Source organism: Felis catus, chromosome A3 (genome assembly GCF_018350175.1).
Source record: "Felis catus isolate Fca126 chromosome A3, F.catus_Fca126_mat1.0, whole genome shotgun sequence".
Classification (NCBI taxonomy): domain Eukaryota; kingdom Metazoa; phylum Chordata; class Mammalia; order Carnivora; family Felidae; genus Felis; species Felis catus.
In genome coordinates, this window is record NC_058370.1 from 13,621,192 (window position 1) to 13,642,579 (window position 21,388).

Consider the following 21,388-nt stretch of genomic DNA (forward strand, 5'->3'; position numbering starts at 1 on the left):
ACCCCATGTATATTTAAACCTATTCCATTTTATCAAATTACTTATTGCAGGTCCACAAGGTGCACACAAAGCAAACAGTACAGGCTTTGACATCAGGCAGACCCAACTGCAAATTCTTTACCACCCAGGATCTAATGTTGGACAAGGAACTCAATCTCTGCCGCCCGACCTGCTTCCTCATCTCTGGGATGGCACCTACAAGACAAGCCTTAACATCACCATTTAGGGTTAGATGATCGCATGAACAATCCTGAAGGTGAATACAGATAATAATGCAACTACATTTAATTTCATTATGTGCTTGATCACTTATACTGGCTTTAAGTCTTTATTCCCATAGTCAAAAAAGGGCAGACCAAGTCTGAAGCTCATGTTGATATCAAAAATTACTCCCAGTAATTCTTAAATTATCGTATTTTTGAAAACTTGTTTATGAAAAATGGGTTTGAAGTTAGAGAAAAGAAATATACTGATTTCAAATGCTATTGGGAGAGAAAGCTAGGTGTCTCTAGATTTATTTTTTATTTGTTTATTTGAGGGAGTTTAACTGTCAAATATACCCAACTCAAATGCCAAGGGTTTTACTGAATCATAAGAGTTGCATAAGAAACATAAGAAATGGGGGTACTGGGTGGCTCATTCGGTTGAGCATCTGACTCCTGGTCTCGGCTCACGGTTTGAGTTTGTGCCCCACTTGGGCTCTGCGCTGACCGTGGAGAGCCTGCTTGGGATTCTGTCTCTCCCTCTCTCTGCCCTTCGCCCGTGCCTGCGTGCTCTCTTTCTCTCTCTCAAAATAAATAAATTTCAAAAAAAAAAAAAAAGAAACGTAAGAAATAATCTATGCAAAGCATTCACTACAGTGGGTATAGGTACTTTTACATGAGCGTGCAGGCTGCAAAAATAGTTAACTTTCATAATAACTCTCAAATGAATAAAATGTATATACACACATACACAAAGTTTTTACCTGAAAGATCATGTCTAGTAATAAAGCTCTCGGGGTTTGAGGGAAACGCTCTTTCGCCTGTAGTAATGCGACGTGCTACACAGATCATACAGGATTGCAAATCTACAATACAAATTCAACCAGGTAAGGATTACATTTAACTTTTGGACAGATCTCTTAAATAGACAAGGACATGGAATTCAGTCAATGAATACAACAATGGAAATCAGAGAACTACAAATTTGGCTGCTGTCTGAAAAACATTTCAAACATGTGGTCAATCTTACCTTCCCCTTCCTCCATCATAGCTCGAGGCTGAGACAGGGCAAAGCACTGCATTGTTTCATATCTCTGGCGCATTTCAGGATTAGTGTTGATGTCTTCCAGAATATCATGTGGTGTTTTCATCAGCATACGGCAATTAAAAGTATGGCTTTTTTGTCTCTGGGTCTCATTTGTCCAGGCAACTCCATTGACTTTGGAAAACAAATTGAAAAAAGTTTTTTAAAAGGCTGGCAATTCAGGGGTGCCTAGGTGACTCAGTCAGTTAAGCGTCCAACTTCGGCTCAAGGTCATGATCTCACAGTTCATGAGTTCGAGCCCCACGTGGGGCTCTGTGCTCTGCTTCGGATCCTCTGTCTCCTTCTCTCTCTGCCCCTCCCCAACTTGCCCCCTTCCTTCAAAAATAAACCTTTTTTTTTAGTGTTTACAAAATTAAGAAAGGAAATACACATTAAAAGACTACCTGTAGATTTCGGTAAGTTTTTAAGGAAATCCTTTCTGTCTTCTTCATGCAAGATACTGTAGACACTTGTGTTAACCAGGTCTTCTTGCTTATATTGCAGGTATTGTGTGACATTTTCTGACACAAATACAATGTTTCCATCACGATTCACCACAAACAGGAAACCATCCAATGCCTAAAATGGGATAGGTTAATATGGGCTATTATGGACTGAACTGTCTACCCCACCCAAATTCACATGTTGAAGCCCTAACTCTCAATGTGGCTATATGTGGATATTCGGACACAGGGCCCTGGTTATGGGGTTAAGGTTAAATGAGGTCATAAGACTAGGGCTCCAATCCAATAGGACTGATGTTCCTATGGAAGAAGACAGATACGAGGGGTGCACAGACACAGAGAAAAGGTCATGTGAATACACAAGGAAAAGGCAACCACCCACAAGCTAAGCAGAGAGGGTTCAGGAGAAACCAAGCATGCCAATACCTTGACCTTGGACTTCCAGCCTCCAGAACTTTAAAAAATAAATTCCTGTTGTTTAAGCCACCTAATCTGTGATATTTTGTCATGGCAGTCTTGGCACTAAACAGAAGTTTTTACAACTACTAGTGACTTAACAACCACTGCAAACAACTATTAGCCGCCACTTAGCCATTTCTATTCACACAGCACAATTACTATAGGATTGTATTTAAAGAATTAAAAATAAAAAGAATTTGAGGGAAAAAAGATAGATACAGCCAACATAAAATCTGAATGAATGTCTAATCTAATGTTTGAAGAATTACATCTTGAAAAGAGTTTTTAAAAATGAAATATCCTTAGCACTTCCTGGTTTTCCATTTGATACGAAATCAAGCTACAGGAGCCACCCCACTCCCTAGTGAGAATTTACAAAGAAGAACTGAACCGAGCAACTGAGAAGTACTTGAAGTGAACTAGTTGAAACAAAAACAAGTTAACAGTTGCACTTTATGAAGAGCGTCCTCTCTGTTCCCGTCTCCTGCTTTACAGCGAGAGAAACATGCTATAGGCGAATCATACCTATTGAGGACAACTACTTACAAAACAATGTTTGAGCACGTCACAAAAAGCATATTCTTAAGTCTTAAAAATTCCTCACAAGTATAATATACTTGCCTGAAGTAAAAGTGGCCCTAAGGAATCTTTATCAATTACTCCCTGCCCCGTAGAAGATACATCAGCTTTCTGAACATCATCATCATTGGAAATGGCTTTTCCTGAAAAGACAGAAGACAATACTACAAACATCACAAATATCAGTTACAGATCAAATTCACCTCCAAACAGTCCCCAGAACACGAACACACACACACACACACACACACACACACGCACGCACGCACACGCATACATATGCACATATACAACATTTCCTGATAAGAAACCAATTCTGCAACTTTTAAATCTTAAAACTTGAGTTACCCAGGAGGGCAGAAGATACCCTTAATTTTCTTTCACTACTACATGTACTATCCCATGGCTTCCTGAAAGGCAACTAACATGGGACAGGGTGAGAACACTGGCCTCTTTCTAATGCTCTATTAACTATTTCTCAAGGAGTACTAAGTTGGCCAACTCATTTGTCCAATCCCACACAGGACAGGTCCCACTAGTCCACACGTGAGCAACAAGGTAGCAAAAAGGCAAATGTAAACATAGTTAACAAGTTCCTTCTGAAAAGATTTGAGTGTTTTTCTTACTTTGTATTACCTTGCTCTTTTATTTGACGGATCTGTCTTACTGTTTCCTTTAAAATTGCACATTTATCTGGTTTGACATTGAAATTGTCAATATCACTAAGATTAGCAGATATAAGTTCAGCCAGTTCTTCAATATATTTACTCTCCTGCTCCCGTCTCCACTTTTCACCACTGCAGGTAAGACTGAGAGAGAAGATTGGGGGAGGGGAGAGAAGGCCATGAATGTACCTATCACAAAAAAAAGCCGGGAGCAGAATCACCAGCACCTTCGTACATAAGCAAATAAAATTTACCCAACAGAAACCATCAAAAACTCATCTTGGAGAAGAAGTACAATACAGCAGAAATTCAGGCAAACCTAAATTCAAGTCCACCTTTTGGTTAGCCTGGTGGCCTTGGGGACACTTAGCCTCTGTTTGACCATGCAGAAAATAAGGATACAGTCTTTACATCGAAGAGACAGTAAAACAACAAATAATAACAAAAGGAGTGTTAGCTACTTATTAATGACAAGGTTTTACATAAGGCTTATAAGTCATTTTTTACTTTGTAAGAATCACATTAAAACTCAAGTCATAGTGACCTTGGCAAATACTAAAAAGGCTAGCGTAACATTGCATGAAATACTAGATTTCTATTTTTTAAACTGCAAACTTTATTAAGGAAAAGGACGATGAAACCTCACAAAGGCCAAAATACCAACTTACAACATCTTCTTACAGGAATTTAAAGAGTAATCTGATTTGCAACAATCTTGATGCTCTATTCCTGACTCCTACCTACCTCTTTCAGTAAGAAATGCTTCACACTACCTCAAAAGTGTTAGTTATTGGACTAACTCACTTTTATCTGAATCACCAATAAGATTTCTATTATATCATAAGGATGTCTATCTGATCACTGTGCCATTCTACTTAATTCAAAGCAAAATCATATTATTTAAGCAAAGACAAAAATCTACCTGAGAATTTAAACAACAGAAAGCTAAAATGTTCGTTTTAAGTCAAAAAAATAATGGTAGCGGGAGGAGACCTTGGTGAAGGATCAGGAAATAAACGACCTACCCCTGTCCTGGAGTATCACATGGCAATTTGCGTTTTCGTGAATCAGGGGCCAGTGGATCCAAGGAGTTTTCTCCTAATCCGCTCATTGTGACTATACATCAGCAACTAAGAAAGAATGATAAGATGAAAACATTGTAAAATACCCATGTTGTATGCTTGAATGGTTGAATCTTATAATTCAGAACTACTTTCCCTAAATGGTTAGGTAAGTCTTAATATTCTTAATTATAAATGAGTACCCTGAAGACAACGTCAAAAGTTCATATTCTAGTTTAATTCCGCAGAATGTCAAACCCCAAGACTAAAATGTTTCTCAAGTCCCACTAAAAATGTGTATGTCAAATACTCTGAATACTTCAAAGGATGAGGAAGGCATCTTCGTCATATTTAATAACAAGAAAAAGAGACCATCAACTTTTTCCAAGTGATAAAATCCTGGGGTGCCTGGCTGGCTCAGTCGGTAGAGCATGCAACTCTTGATCTTGGGGTCCCAAGTTCAAGCTCCACCTTAGGTGTGGAGATTACTTAAAAATAAAATCTCAAAAAAAAAATCCTAGGGGTGCCTGGGTGGCTCACTCGGTTGAGAATCAGACTCCTGATTTTGGCTCAGGTCATGATCCCAGGGTCGTGGGATGGAGCCCCATCCATTTTGTGCTCTGCTCTGAGCGTGGAGCCTGCTCAAGATTCATTCATTCATTTATTCATTCATTCATTCTCTCTCAAATAAAAAAAAATTGAAAATAAGAAAAAAATCCTGAGTTTTATTTATACCCAACTAAGGACAAATTAGAGATTATCCTGTCACTTGGTAAGGAGTCTTCAAATGATACATGTCTACATTTTTTTTCAGGCTATTTTCAAAGTAGCACATTGCTTTCCTTTAAACTATTTCATTAATATTTATTACCCACTGTGTTTTTCTTCTATGACTTCAAAACTAATCTTAGAGCATGTAAATAATCTGTAAGCCCCACTACATGAGGCCTGGAGAGTAGATGCACAATGAAAAGGGGGGGGGGGGGGTTTCATGGTATCTAAATAGCAACAATCATTTTAGTAACAACTGATGGAAATATAATGTTTTGGTTAAGGTTTCAATGATGAAAATAACGAAGGGTGTTTCTTTATTTTTTTTTTTTTAATGTTTATTTTTGAGAGAGAGAGAGAACACGCACACGCAAGTGGGGGAAGGGTGTGGGGGGGGCGGGGCACAGAATCTGAAGCAGGTTTCAGTCTCTGAGCTGTCAGCACAGAGCCCGATGTGGGACTCGAACCCATGAACCGCGAGATCATGACCTGAGCAGAAGTCAGACGCTTACCTGACTGAGCCACCCAGGCGCCCCACCCCACATAGGGTGTTTCTTGTTGAAACAGTAACAGTGTTTTAACAGTCAGCAGCTCATAATTTTAAGACCTCTACTAAACCTTCACATACAAAGAATTTTATTTGTCCTAAATTCTTATTTAGGAAGACAATCCTTGTTCTAAAGAATTCCAAGTCAATCAAGAAGTTCGAATTTTCCAAACTTTTTCTCAGTATGTTAAAATGCATCTTGCATTCCATCTAGATTTTTAGACATACACTGAAGGACATAAGTTTCCACTAGGTGGCACAATACTATAGAGAGAGAGGAGACAAAAATGCAAAATTTCATACAGGATGCTAATAAAACTTAAAAAGCATAGCTTTTAAAAAATCAAAACCACATAATCACTAACCAAGAGTTCTAGATTATGACATCACCTGTACAGATACTGTAGGTATGAATTAAATACCAATAAAATTCATTCTACCTAGAAGTTTGGTAGTAAAATGCAAAATCAAAGCTGAAAGGCAGAGAGAGGTTTCCAAGAGTCTTTTTCTCCTCACAACATTAAGCTAAAGTAAAGGAGAGTAAAGTACTTAAAATGCCTTTTTTTTTAAACAATTTTTTAATGTTTACTTATTTTGGGGAAAGACAGAGAGAGCGTGAGCAGGGGAGGGACAGAGAGAGGGGGAGACACAGAATCCGAAGCAGCCTCCAGGCTCTGAGCTGTCAGCACCGAGCCTGATGTGGGGCTCGAATTCACGAACTGCAAGATCATGACCTGACCCGAAGTCGGACGCTTAATCAACTGAGCCACCCAGGTGCCCCAGAACTTAAAATATCTTTGATTAATAGTGGCTTAATATTATGGTTTTAAAAAGCATACCCAGATCTCACAATGCCAGAAAAAATGTATTCTTCAAAAGTAACAATGTAATAAGAGTCTATAAATATTCCAGATTAAAGAAAACTAAAGAGAAATGACAAATATGATATATGATCCCATACTGGATTCTGTCCTATGGAGGGGAGATGCTATAAAGCACATTATGGGATCAACTGACAAATTTAAACTATGGAGGACAGGATTATTTTACCAATGTTAAATTTACTGAAGTTGAGTTCTGTACATATTTAAGAAGCTATCCTTATTCTTTTTTTTTTTTTTATAACGTTTATTTAATTCTGAGAGAGAGACAAACAGACAGACAGACACACACACACAGAATGCGGGGGATGGTGGTGGGCGTTAGAGAGGGAAAGGCACAGAATGTGAAGCAGGCTCCAGGCTCTGGGCTGTCAGCAGAGAGCTCCATGCGGGGCTTGAACCCACCAGCGGTGAGATCGTGACCTGAGTCAAAGTCGACCGCTTAACCGATTGAGCCACCCAGACGCCCTAGAAGCTATCCTTATTCTTAATGTTTACAGCAAATGGGTCATTATGTATGTAAATGGCCCTCCAATGGTAGAGGCCATTTTAGGTGAGTGAGAAAAGGAACAGGAGAAGCAAAGGAGAGGGAGAAAGGAGGGTAGCAAAATACTGGCAGTGGATAAAACCTGGTAGAAGAGAAACTTTTAAATTCTTTAAATTCTATTCTTTTTCCTGCAACTTTGATTTTAGTTTAAAATTATTCCCAAATAAAAATATTTTTAAAGCATGTTCAGTTTTTATTTCCAATTTTCATAAAACAGTCCTTAAGTACAGAAAAATAGTTTTAGCTATGTCTCAATACACTAATTTTGTATTTGTTTCACGCACAAAGTTATTTTTAAATTGAGTGGCCAACTATTCAGTGAATAATAACATTTTTTTAATGTTTGTTTACTTTTGAGAGAGAGAGAGAGCGAGCGCACACAAGTGGGGGAGAGGCAGACACAGAATCAGAAGCAGGTTCCAGGCTCTAAGCTGACAGCACAGAGACCGACGCGGGGCTCGAACCCATCAACCATGAGATCATGACCTGAGCCAAAGTCAGATGCTCATCCAACTGAGCAACCCAGGTGCCTGAGTAATAATATTTATGTTAAAAATATACTCTAACAATAGCCAAAATAAGGAAAGAGCCCAAATGTCCATCGATGGATGAACAGATAAAGATGTGGTCTGTATATACAATGGAGTATTACTCAGCAATCAAAAAGAATGAAATCTTGCCATATGCAACTACATGGAAGGAACTAGAGGGTATTATGCTAAGCAAAATTAATCAGAGAAAGACAAATATCGTATGACTTCACTCGTATGAGGAATTTAAGATACAAAACAGATGATCATAAGGGAAGGGAAGCAAAAATAATATAAAAATGGAGGGGGACAAAACATAAAAGACTCAAATACAGAGAACAAACAGGGATTGTGGGAGGGGGATTGGGCTAAATGGGCATTAAAGAATCTACTCCTGAAATCATTGTTGCACTATATGCTAACTTGGATGTAAATTAAAAATAAATTTAAAATAAATAAAATAGGAAAAAATATGTATATATAAAATCTATTTCCAGGGCACCAGGGTGGCTCAGTCAGTTGAGCATATGACTCTTGATTTTGGCTCAGGTCATGATCCTAGGGCCGCGATCGAGCCCTGGGTTAGGATCTATGATAAATGTGGAGCCTGCTTAAGACTTCTTTCTCTCTCTCTCTCTCTGTGTCCCTCAGCCCCCTCTCTCCTCAGCTCACTCGCTTGCTCTCAAATAAAATTTAAAAAATTAAAATACTTGTATAAATATATGTATGTTATATATACACATGCATTATATAATATACATAAAATCTATTCCACATTCTGGATATTATTTCCTTACTTTGATGTTAAACATAAACTGAATACCCAAAATTCAATGGCAAACTATTTAGTGAATAAATAGTATTTTTTCATTTGAAAGACATAATTTATTCTATATTTTCAGTATTATTTCACCCTTCTTTGCTGTTAAGCTGAATCTCCAGTAGAGTGTAAGGTGCCTAGCATGTAATAGGTGGTGAGTTAATATTGCATGAACAGAACACTCAACAAGTCATACTTTAGAATTCCCTTCATTCTAATCTACATAAAAGTTAAAACTTTTTTAAAGTTTATTTATTTTGAGAGAAAGAGTGTGCATGCGGGGGGGGGGGGGGTGGATGTGGTGGAAAGGGAGAGCAGGGGAGGGGCAGAAAGAGGGAGAGACAGAGTATCCCAAGCAAGCTCCATGCTATCAGCGTGGAGCCCACAAACCTTGAGACCATGATCTGAGCCAAATCAAGAGTCAGTTGCTTAACCGAATGAATCAACCAGGTGCCCCAAAGTTAAAACTTTTTAAAATTTTCACTTCTACACTTGATATAGGATGTCACCAAAATGAGTTTTAAAGGCATAGATTGTATCAATAGAGAATCAAAACCATGACAATCTCTTAGTGTGGAAGAAATCAATAATAATTATATTCAGTCTAAACAGGAAATGCACCCAAGTCATTCACATTAAGCCAATTTTTATGTGCACTGGGAGAAACATAAATATATCTACATGTGTCCATGTATACAGACGTGGCTCTTTCTCTTCATGTGGCATAACAACAAGCTATAATGTGCATGACTGTCTAGTCTATGTGTCACCAAATTTACTCTTTCACAGAATCCACTGACCTCTAAATAACAAAGGCAATTATCCAGCAATGTACTAACGCTAAATTCTAATGTAAAAACCATGAAGGTTTCGTTATTTAAAATATAAAATATTTCTCTCTCTTTTTTTTTTTTTTTTTAAAGAAAAGATTTGCCAATTTCTACTGCATGATACCTAGGGGCGTCTGGGTAGCTCAGTCAGTTAAGCGACTGACTCTTGCTTTGGGCCCAGGTCATGATCTCCCAGTTTGTGAGTTTGAGCCCCGAGCTGGGCTCTAGGCTGACAGTGTGGAGCCTGCTTGGGATTCTCTCCCCCCACCCCACCCCATGCATGCATGGGCCGTGCATTCGTTCTGTCTCTCAAAATAAATAAATAAACTTTAAAAAAAAAAAAAAGGCTTTGAAGTGTCTGGGTGGCTCTGTCAGTTAAGCATTGGACTCTTGATCTTGGCTCAGGTCACGATCTCACAGTTTATGAGTTTGAGCCCCACAGTGGGCTCCACACTGACAGCACAGAACCTGCTTGGGATACTCTCCCTCCCTCTCTCTCTCTCTCTCTCTCTCTCTCTCTCTCTCTCTGTCCCTCCACCACTTGTGCATGCTTGTGCTTTCTCAAAATAAATAAAAACTTTTAAAGGAAAATTGGAAACCAATTTGACAATAAACTTAATATATTGAAAAAAGAGGGGGGGAGATTTTTATTGCATAATATGTTAAAAAAAAAAAAAAGACCACATGATTTCCAAGAGTGAATGATATGTTAAAATAACAAAAAAGTATATCAGCAAATATATCTCCTAAATTTCATTATGACCAAGAAAATGCTCAATATGAAAAATTATAACTATTTCTGCTTAAAAAATAATACTTTTCAGCATATACAACAGCTAATACAATTATTCCTGAGCACAAATGACTATGACAAATACTTTATGTATAGTTTTGTTTATTTGGTATTAATCTTCGTTACAAACATAAAAATTGTCAATAGCATTGTTTTACTTGACAAGTCTGCTGCCCGCTTCTCACTGGCAAAGACGGACTCAAAACTATCTGTCTGAGGGGATATATTATCTATTTTGGTAAATTACTCTTTCTAAGGTACGAGAGGTCAATGTTTAGTGTACACATCCTAAATTTAGATCATTTTCAGTCAGTAGTCAAGAACCAAGGTGGGAGGAGAGAAGACATTACATGAATAATTTTTCCCCCAAAAAAACTAAAAGTTAAGAAACATAAATCAGTAACTGTATAGCTTACATTTTTACATCTTAAATTATTACCCATCTAGGTTAGAGGATATGCGGAGTTGGTAAAATCAACATTCAAAGGGGAAATAATACAGCACAAGAGCCCCAAAGTATCTTTGATAAGAACAGTCTATGAATACTGAGCCCCTTCTAAATTCTGACTCCCTACAATTAAAGATCATCTACACAGCTGAGTAGAAAATTAAGACACAATATATACCTGCCCAAGTAACTCTTGAAATCCCCTCATAAATCCAATAATGACTTGCATAGATATACTTTGAAGTTGCTAATGAAGAGATGTCCTCCCACTGATTATTAAGCTGGAGGTCCACCTCAACCACACTTCCAGGCAGAATGCAATCCAATCACAGAAGCTTTTCTAAGCCCCTGACACCATAGTATCTAAAAGGACTACAGTGGAGAACTTTTCATTGAATCAGAATTCAAAGGCCCAAAACGTATTCAGTATTTCAATGTGAACACAGCCATCTGGATCCTTAAGCCATTTTTACAATATTTTTTTAAATTTAAAAAAAAAAAAAAAAGAATTTTACTTGTCACTCAAAAGTCACGATAATGTTGGGTGTATGACTGAGCAGCATCAACTAGCTTTCCTTTTGGTTATTTGACAGTTAAGACGAGAGAAAAATCTTGATTGTGTACAACTAGCCAGATGCACAAGGATACAGGAAGTATTCCTGTCCAAAAGGAAAAGATACCAATCAACAGTGCTAACGCCCATTAGGTAAGCCACAAGTGGGGGGGGGGGGGGGGGGTGCGGGGGAGGAGGGTCTAAGAAAAGCCACGCCAAAATGGGATGATATGTTACCCAGTAAATCTCAAATGGCACAGAAACCAACGAAAATATTTCAGTTTTCCTAACTTAATAAGGGAAAGGGAAGGGGATAACTTCTGTGGCAGTACAGTGCTGAGCATATCGCATATTCTGCATAATCTCTCACAATGACTCTCGAAGATATGTATTATTATTCCCATTTTATAGATAAGTACACAACTAAATAACTTTCCAAAGATCACACATAGATACTGGATGGCATAACTAGGACTCGGACCAACAAATCTGTATCATATGTTCCTTGGGCATTTTATCCCTCACTGAAATAAACTTTTTTTTTGAATCACACCATCTCCAACCGGTTACCCAGAAAACTTCTTAGCTCATCAGTAAGAACACTGAGACGTTGTATACTCAGGGTTTGTGGGTATGCTGGATCAGGGGCAGAGGCAAGGAGCCACTCCAACTCAACAGATACTAATGCTGTTACTCCTCTCAAGTCCCCAAAACTAACCACTGGTCTACAAGTCACCAGATAAATGGCCCTCTGGGGGTGGTCTAATATTAACCATAACCCTTACTTCCACTTGAAATCAACTGTCTCGGCTTAAACAGCAAGAAGAAAACTTGAGATCAGAAAAGCATGAACTATACCCTAAAATAGCCTGTCAAATATTTTTATTCTTGGGTTTTCTAAGGTTAAATGCTGGGGCCAAAAACTTTTGACTATCCCACCAGTAATTCAGTTTATTCATCACGCCTGTTTGGCTGACTTATACAAGGTATGATTAAATACACTTGGTAATTAGGGAGTGTTTCTGGGTGTCTCCTGAGAATCACAGTAACTTGAGGAAAATTTTCCAACAACAACTATAGATTTGGAATGATTTACTGAAAACCACTTGAAGCTGTATGTAAAAGCAGAGACTGCTCAATCCAATTAGGGGGAAAAATTGCTCTTGGGAAAAATTATGAGACATTCTAAACATATAAATATATATAAATATATATATAAATCACTACCCAAAACTAAAAGCTCCAAATTGACACTCTTACTTGAGACAATTTAGTACATAGTCACCACTAGTTAAAGCTTTAATCCTACAAAATTGTATTTTCTAAAATATCAAGTTAAAGGTTTTATTTCAATCTATGGTGTGGCTCCCAAAGAACCAGCACCACAGAGGAAAGGACTCAAGGAAAGAGAACCTGTGTGTGTTTAAGAGACCATGGGGGAGGGGGTGGGAGTGTCATAAACATGGAACCACTATGAAAGCTTCCTCATCAACCGGTGCCTCTTCCAGTGAGTATCTCCTACTTTTATATTTTAATTCAACCCTGGCAAAGAGGACAAGAGCTGAAAGGAGACAAGGAGAGAAAAGAGAGGGAAAGTTTCAACTAAACTTAACTGGCAATGTCCTTTTGTTTTGCTGCTGATAACCTGTTATGTTTATTTAGTGGGATCAAGAAAAAACTGCCTAATGCAATCCATTTTTCAATCTAATTCCACTTCAGCTCAAACACTTACATGCCCAGAACCACTTCAGGTCCAGGAAATAGAGACGAATGACAGCATACGTTGCGGCAACTCTCAAGCTAGCACAAGAGGAAAGCATAAATGATTGTAACAACACAGGTTGGTAAGTATTAAAATGAAGGCACTGCATAGTGTCATGGGAACAGAGCTGATAGGAAACCTACCAGCCTACAGTTGTTTTTTTTTTAAAAAGAAAAGGCATATAAACAGTGTCCACAGTAAACTACCTTGGTGAGGACACACGACAGAAAGGCTTTGCTCTCGGGTTCTGGTCATTCTTCTCCTGTCTTTAGTTCATCCCGCCAGCTAACTCGAAAGGGGGCTGGCAGAGAACCATAGAGTAAAACATCCTATTTTTAATATACAAATTAAGCTGAAAAGCATCCAAGTGTAAGTCGACAGCTATTTTATCCACAGGTTTCACTCTCTCTTCTCCCTTTGTACGTCCTGCCTTTTCATTCTCAATCCACAGGCTGAGCCCAAAGCCCCTTCACATTTATGTTCCAGTTTAAACCTGATGAAGTTGAATTCAAACACAAACTCTCCAGAGGCTCTGCTACCAGAGCTGGGCATACCAATTAGCCAAAGCAGGTGTTAGTTGCAACTGGAAGCTTGTTGCCAAGAGACTTCTCAACCTCCACAGAAGCAAAGGAGTTGAAGTTCACCAATATACACTGTGCAGAGGGAGTTAAGCACGCCAATTCCATCTAAATCAAATTACTCTCTCCTGACAGCGTACTAACTACCTGGATAATTCTTTAGTTATTTTAAAGGTAACACTGACTCTACAATTTAATGCACTGAATCTCTCAGATCTAACCTGAGCGGCATAAACCTGATTTCAGCTTCACTCTAAAAAACATGCTGCCATACTTCTTCAGCACACCCCCACCCCCACCCCCAGCAGCAGCTCCCAAATGACCTATGCTGAGAGGTTCTGACAAAGGATGATCGCTGAAATAGTTCCTGTTTTGCTTTTAAGTCATTCATTTCTTTTTAAATCTTCCCTTTCATCTCTTTTCTATCTCGAATACTCCTACTCATCCATCCTTCAAGATCAAGTTCAACTGTCGCCTCTAGGGAAACCATTCAATTTCTCCCAATTAGACGAAGTTTTCCCTTCCTTATCCTGATGCACTTTTCATACTTTTACTACACTGTTTTACACACTGCATTCTATTCCTGTTCACTTTTTTGTCTCCACTTTCTACACGGCAAGCTCGAAACCATTACAAAAACTTATAGGAGGGGCGCCTGGCTGGTTCAGTCTGTAGAGCATGTGACTCCTGATCTCAGGGTCATGAGTCTGAGCCCCACATTGATTGTAGAGATTACTTAAAACTTTTTTTTATAGATAAACTTAAAAAAAGAGAGACAGAGAGAAAAAACCTCGTACAAGACTCTTATTACAAACTCCTTCCTCTTTCTTTTTTTACTGCTCCTACCCACCATTCCCCTGGTTCTTCATCCAACTCCTGCTCTTTTCTTTGCCATCCCCTCAGTGGCACTTTTGGCCAACTCTACAGTCTTCCTTAAAATACAGAGAATATGTAAGGGGGGCTAGAGGGATAGTAAAAACTCTGTGGAACATTTTTGCTTCTTTTTGACATGTCATTTTTCACTTGGGTATTCCCACTCCAACAAATATAGTGGCTCCAAGCTGCCTATTGAAATAAAACTCAAGGGTATGAATCCTTCAGCTGATTTACTATGACACAATGAAAAGACAACGGAGCTTTGTTGGAATCAAACTTGAGAGCTGAATCTCAATTTTACTAAAAGATAAACTTTCGTCTCCTTTAAAGAGTCTATCACCTGTTAACTCTGAGGAGAATCACACCTCACATATTCATATGTTTGATGTGAGCATGAAAAACAATACAAAGCAAGCAAGGGACAAAGGGAATAAAGCGATCCTTCAATACCAAAAACAAAGATGTATGTTCAGCGACAGGAATTCTGTTCTCCAGTGAAAAACAAATAGTTACAAAATAGCCCCTATGACAACAAATTAAAAGGTTTCAGACAAATAACAAATTAGCCAGAACTATTCAAGTTATCCTCAACTTACAGATTCACAACATTCTCCCACTAGTGTGAGTGGGAAGAAACAGGAAAACAGAGCTACTGTCAGAGATATCTCTGTGTTCCTAAGATTCAAAAGCATAAGAATACACAGACATCTTTTAGAAGATTCTGCAGAGGATATCCACCTGCAAAGGTATTGGGTAAAACACACAGTGGTGGTTCTTTATGATCCTGTTTTACTTCTGGATCTGTGGTTTAATTTTTCCTTGACAGACGTAAATATCTCTACATCAAAACTATTTAGGGGCACACCTCGGTGGCTGAGTTGGCGTCCGACTTCGGTTCGGGTCATGGTATCACGGTTTGTGAGTTCGAGCCCCGCGTCGGGTTCTGTGCTGACAGCTTGGAGCCTGGAGCCTGCTTCAAATTCTGGTGTCTCCCTCTCTCTCTGCCCCTCACGTGCTCATACTCTGTCTCTGTCTCTCAAAAATAAATAAACGTTTTAAAAAAAAAAAAAAAACTATTTATGCCTAAGGTTCTCTCTTGGCATATAATGAAATATAAGCTGCAAAGAAAGAGAGGACAAGAGAGAAACTAAGTTTTTAGCCCCCTTGAGGTAAATGTTAGTAAAAAGCACCTGGATTAAGATAAGCAGTGATGAGTTAGAAGGGCATTTGCAGAAAGCAGAAATAAAATCTGATATAAATTCAATTAATAAGCAATAAAGATGTAAAAAGGATCATGTGACCATTTTCTCCTAACCCATTATATCTGCTTCAGACAAGAAAAAAAAGATATAGGAGAAATTTTAAAACTTAAGAGCAGACATTAGCCACCGAGTAACCAAAGCTGCTACAGGAAATGGCAGTAAGCAAGCAATGAAAGCAAGCAACAGGGAATGCTAACTGTAGGTCAGTGGGCAATCCGGATACTCCCAAACTGCAGTACCTGCGGAATGAAAAACTGAAAGTAACAAGACCCTCCCCCTACAGTACTGAAGTTAGCCCTGGACACCAATATCAAAAACATAAAATAGCTACAGAGGGTTTACCTGTGACACTGACATAATAAAAATTAACAATATGGAACTTGGATTAATTTTTGAAAGAAAAATACTGATGGTGGAAAAGAGAGAGATGTATCAAGGCTAAAACCCATCTTAACTAGATTTCCTTCTTTAAAAGCAAAGACACTGGAGGGGTGCCTGGCTGGCTCAGTCTGTGGAGCATTCAACTCTTGATCTCAGAGTTGTTAAGTTTGAGCCCCACACTGGGTACAGAGATCACTTAAAAATAAAAAATACATCTTTAATAAAGCCAAGATATTGGAGCAGATGTTCTCGAATGCTAGTGACACAACATGGCAAGTCTGACTCATGAGACTTCCTGAATGGGGCATCATCTTTACTGCAGATTAGTCTGTGACTCAGGCCTTGTTTGCTGCTTCTGTTGTCTTTTTTCTTTTTCTGACCTCACAGCGTACTACCTTTCAGCAATTATAATTCCACTCCTAGCCTAAATAACTTTAAATTCAAAAAAGTCCTTTTTAAAGGACTATACCTGTTCAAGGTGGGGTAACACTGGTACAATTGTTTAAAAAGTATCAAAGTCTAAATTGAACAATACCCTCAAACTGCCTCCTTAAATAAACCCCCTTCAAAATACAGCTAATATATATAGTAACACTGTGTGAAGCTAAAATCTGTGCCTCTAGGTCATGATTGTTCCAGAAAAGAAATTTGCAGCAAGAAAGAATATAAAATACTGAGGAACAGAAAAAAAAGAGCATCACTCAAATAATTTAAATAAAACATAGCTTGCTTTTTATTCACTGCTGTTCAAAGGTCAGTTTTATGACTCATGACTTTAAAGAGCTTCTTTCTGTATTTCACAAAACCAGCCTACACGTGTCTATTAAATGAAGACTGGGGGCGCCTCATTACTGCTGAAGAACACTGGAGGCAAAAATTTAATTATGAACTCTTGTAAAACCATGCATACCTCTATACTGGCTAAAACCAACCACCCAGCAAGCATCTTAACTGGTCACTAAGCACTAGGGATGTAACGGACACCAAGAGGACTGGGGCTAACACTGCCCTAGGAAAGTTAAGAAGACTAGCTCCTAAGAATTCTCATCACAAGGAGAATTTTTCCTTCTTTTCTTTTTACTGTTTCTATAGAACATGGCTATTAGCTGAACCTATCGTAACGATTTCACAGTACACGTAAATCAAACCATCAAGCTGTATACCATAAATTTACACAGTAATGTATGTCAATTATTTCTCAATAAAACTAGAGGACAAAAATTTTAAGTGATCACTCTCCAACATATTGGATGTTGTCCACTTACACAAAGGAGTTTGCGTTCCCTATGCCATGTGCTTGGGATAAACTGTTGATCAAAACAGACAAGGTTTGGGGCACCTGGGTGGCTCAGCCGGCTGAGCATCCGACTGTTGACGTCGGCTCAGGTCATGACCCCAGGGCCATGGGATGGAGCCCTGCGTCAGGCTCCACGCTGAGTGTGGAGCATTCTAAAAATTCTCTCTCTTTCCCTCTGCCCCTCTCCCTTACTCACATGCTCCATTTCTCTCTAAAATAAAACAATAAAATAAAATAAAGACAAGTTTTTTGCCTTTAACACGCTAATGACCCAGTGTCCCAAACTAACAAAATAGTAAGTAGAGTATCCCAAAATGTATTATGCGCTATGAAAGGTCTCTGCTGGAAAATTAAGGCTGACCTGTTAATTCAAAAGCAGGAACACTGTGTATCAGACATAGCACTCAATGTTATACAACTGTTCAAAGTCCTAACCTTTGCAGTCAATCTGGTTCTTACTACTAAAAGTAAGATTCGGGGTAATGACCTGTGTGTGTCCTTGAAAATGGCCAAATTTTACCGTTAGCTCAGGACCCCTTCCTGTTTAAGTAGGTCATCAGAACAGAGACAACCACAGCAGGAATTGGACGTGCTTCAAAGCAACAAATATATACAGCAGAGTGAAAGGTTTAAGTCAAATGCCTCTAGAGCTCCAACCAAATACTACATAAGTGATTCTCAACTTTTGTGATATTAGGATTCCTTTACACCTTAAAAACTGGTAATGCCAAAGCTTTTTTGTTATGTTGGTTATATCTATTAATATCTACCATATTCAAAATTAAAACTTACAAACATTTGAAATATTAATTCATTTCGAAACAAACCCATTTCGTGTTAACAATTTCATAAACATGGGACGCCTGGTGACTGAGTCAGTTGAGCATCCGGCTCTTGATTTTGGCTCAGGTCGTGATCTCTCAGTCTGTGAGTTCGAGCCCCGCGTCAGGCTCTGTGCTGGCAGTGTGCAGCCTGCTTGGACTTCTCTCTAGAGAGAGAACCCTTCCCCCATTCTCCCTCTCCCTCTCTCCCTCCCTCCCTCCCCCCACCCTCATTTAAAATAAATAAGTAAACTTTAAAAAACAAAAATTCAGGGGCACCTGGGTGGGCTCGGTTGGTTAAGCATCTGACTTTGGCTCAGGTCATGATCTCCCATTTCGTGAGTTTGAACCCCACATCGGGCCCTGTGCTGACAGCTCAAAGCCTGAAGTCCGATTCAGATTCTTTGTCTCCCTCTCTCTCTGCACTTCCCCCCACTTGCTCACTCGCTCTCAAAAATAAATAAACATTAAAAAAAAGTATAAATAATTTTTATGAAAAATAAATTTTCTGAAACAAAACCATCAGTGAGAGAGGTGGTACTGTTTCTACATGTTTACAACTCTTATGTCTGACTCAAAGAAGGTAACTGGATTCACTTACCTACTTCTCCATTCAACATGCTGCAATGTTCATCTGACTAAAACATATGAAGGAAATCCAGCCTCAGAGACATGTACTCATGTTAAAAAAAGGACTATCTCAATAGCCTTTTGCAAATTATTGTAGATAATAATTGGTATTATGCTAAAACTCGACAAGTACTTTCTTAAAGGCTAGTTGCAGAGTGAAATCTGAAACCATTCTGACCACCTTTCGTGCTGTTGCATTAAAATATACTCCCCTAGCTTGCACTCTGAACAAATCTTTTACCCAGGCATGATTTTGTAACATCAAACATCGTCATTTTAACAATATCAGTTCACTGATCAAGGATATTTTCAAATAGTGGTATTTCATGATACAATATCAAAATCTCCATCATATTAATACCACCACCAGTCTCATCTTGAAAGTCTTTAGTACTGAGAAGCTGTTACACTCATGGTGGCATGTTCAAATTTACCAACATTACAATTTTCACTTGAAAACTCAAATTTTATCACTGTCAACAAATACCATTAGTATTTGTTACCAAATACCATGCTTTCCTTGCAGTAATGGGTTCATCTTGCTCAGTTTCTGAGCAAATACCCAGGCAAATACCACTGCCAAATACCCAGGTTTCAATAACCATAGCTTGTTGACCATTCTTTCATGTAAAAATGGTATTCCATGGAAAAAAAGTGGCCAGTTCGGTTAACAAACCTACCACACAAGGGCTATTCCTCAAGATAACCATTATACTTCGGTGGGCAAAGTGCTTTCCACATGTTTTCCATTCTCACTAAACAGAATTTTTAAAATACGGTACCGAAGAGTCAAGATTTAATGAAATGAGCAAATTTTGCTCACGCAGGGCAATCCTAAGTGAGAAATGTTTTTTCCCTTTAAGTCAAGTGCATGGCAGTAAAGAATGTAAAGACTGCTAGTACAGTCTGGTAGTGCCACTCCCTTGGTTCAAACTAAGATGTCAGCAGTTTTCTGCACCACTGATTTTGCACCATCGGTGCAAACACCAACAGAATGAAAATGGCAAATAATGGGTTATTATGAAAAGAGTTTTAACTGTGTGGACCCTGTAAAAGTTCTCAGGCGCTCCCCAAAGGAACATGAACCACACTCTGAGAACCACTGTACTAGATTAAGATTGGGATTGAAGGTTTGAAACTGGTACAGCTTCTCAAGATCCTCCATACGTTCATTTAATAAACATTTCAGTACCTACTATCTGCAAGTCTGTATAAATAGGCCATGCTGTGAAATCAAAAAGAACTTCCTGACTTCATCAAAATAAAAAGCTTCTGCACTTCAAAGAACAACACAATCAACAAAACTAAAGACAGCCTACTGAATGGAAGAAGGTATCTGCAAATGACATATCCAATAAAAGGTTAGTATCCAAATTATATAAAGAACTTACACACAACTCAAAATGAAACATAATACTAATCAATTAAAAATGGGCAGAAGACATGAACAGACATATGACTAAAGAAGACATACACATGGCCCACAGATACATGAATAGATGCTCAACATCACTCATCATCAGGGAAATGCACCTCAAACCACAATGAGATATCACCTCATACCTGTCAGAATGGCTAAAATAAAAAACACAAGAAACAACAAGTGTTGGTGAGGATGTGGACAAAAAGTAACCCTGTGCACTACTGATGAGAAGGCAAACTGGTACAGCCACTGTGGAAGACAGTATGGACCTTCCTCAAAAAGTTAAAAATAGAACTACCATATGATCCAGTAATTGTACTACTGAATATTTACCCAAAAAATACAAGAACACTAAATTCAAAGAATTACAAGCACCCCATGTTTACTGCAGCACTATTTACAACAGCCAAATTATGGAAGCAACCCAAATGTCCATCAATAGAAGAACAGATAAAGAAGGTATTATGCTAAGTGAAATAAGTCAGTCAGAGAAAGACAAATACCGTATGTTTTCACTCATATGTAGACCTTGAGAAACTTAACAGAAGACCATGGGGGAGGGGAATGGGAAAAAAAAAAAGCTACAGAGAGGGAGTGAGGCAAATGATAAGAGACTCTTGGATACTAAGAACAAAATGAGGGTTGATGGGGGTGGGGAGAGGGGAAAGTTGGTGATGGGCAGGGACCCCACTTGTTGGGATGAGCACTGGGTGTTGTATGGAAACCAATTTGACAAATTATATATAAAAAAAAAAATGTGCTGTGTATGTATACACACACACACACACACACACACACACACACACACAAAGGAATACTATTCAGCCATAAAAAAAGAATGAAATCTTGCCATTTGCAACAAAAATGCTAAACGAAGTAAGTCAATCAGAAAGACAAATATACCATATGATTTCACTCATATGTGGAATTTAAGAAACAAAACAATGAACAAAGGAAATGAGAAAGAGAGAGAGAGAAACAAACCAAGAAACAGACTCTTAACTACAGAGAACAAACTGATGGTTACCAGAGGGGAGAAGGGGGGGGGTGCAGTAGGTGAAATAGGTGATGGGAATTAAAGAATATACTTATCATGATCAGCACTAACACACAGAACTACTGA

The 21,388-nt window shown here is 38.5% G+C and overlaps 1 protein-coding gene across 11 annotated transcripts in view; it reads right to left on the minus strand.

The window, feature by feature from the left end:
- NCOA3 (nuclear receptor coactivator 3) overlaps positions 1-21,388 on the minus strand; it is a 138,384-nt gene that overhangs the window by 26,973 nt on the left and 90,023 nt on the right. For all 11 annotated transcript variants that reach the window (XM_023251146.2, XM_023251145.2, XM_023251142.2 and 8 more), the window contains 6 exons: positions 4,480-4,584; positions 3,426-3,598; positions 2,832-2,932; positions 1,692-1,866; positions 1,234-1,422; positions 968-1,069 (listed from right to left, as the gene is read on the minus strand). In XM_023251146.2, coding sequence (XP_023106914.2) covers positions 968-1,069; positions 1,234-1,422; positions 1,692-1,866; positions 2,832-2,932; positions 3,426-3,598; positions 4,480-4,565 — 826 coding nt within the window. In that variant the 5' untranslated portion in view covers positions 4,566-4,584. The remainder of the gene's footprint in view (positions 1-967; positions 1,070-1,233; positions 1,423-1,691; positions 1,867-2,831; positions 2,933-3,425; positions 3,599-4,479; positions 4,585-21,388) is intronic.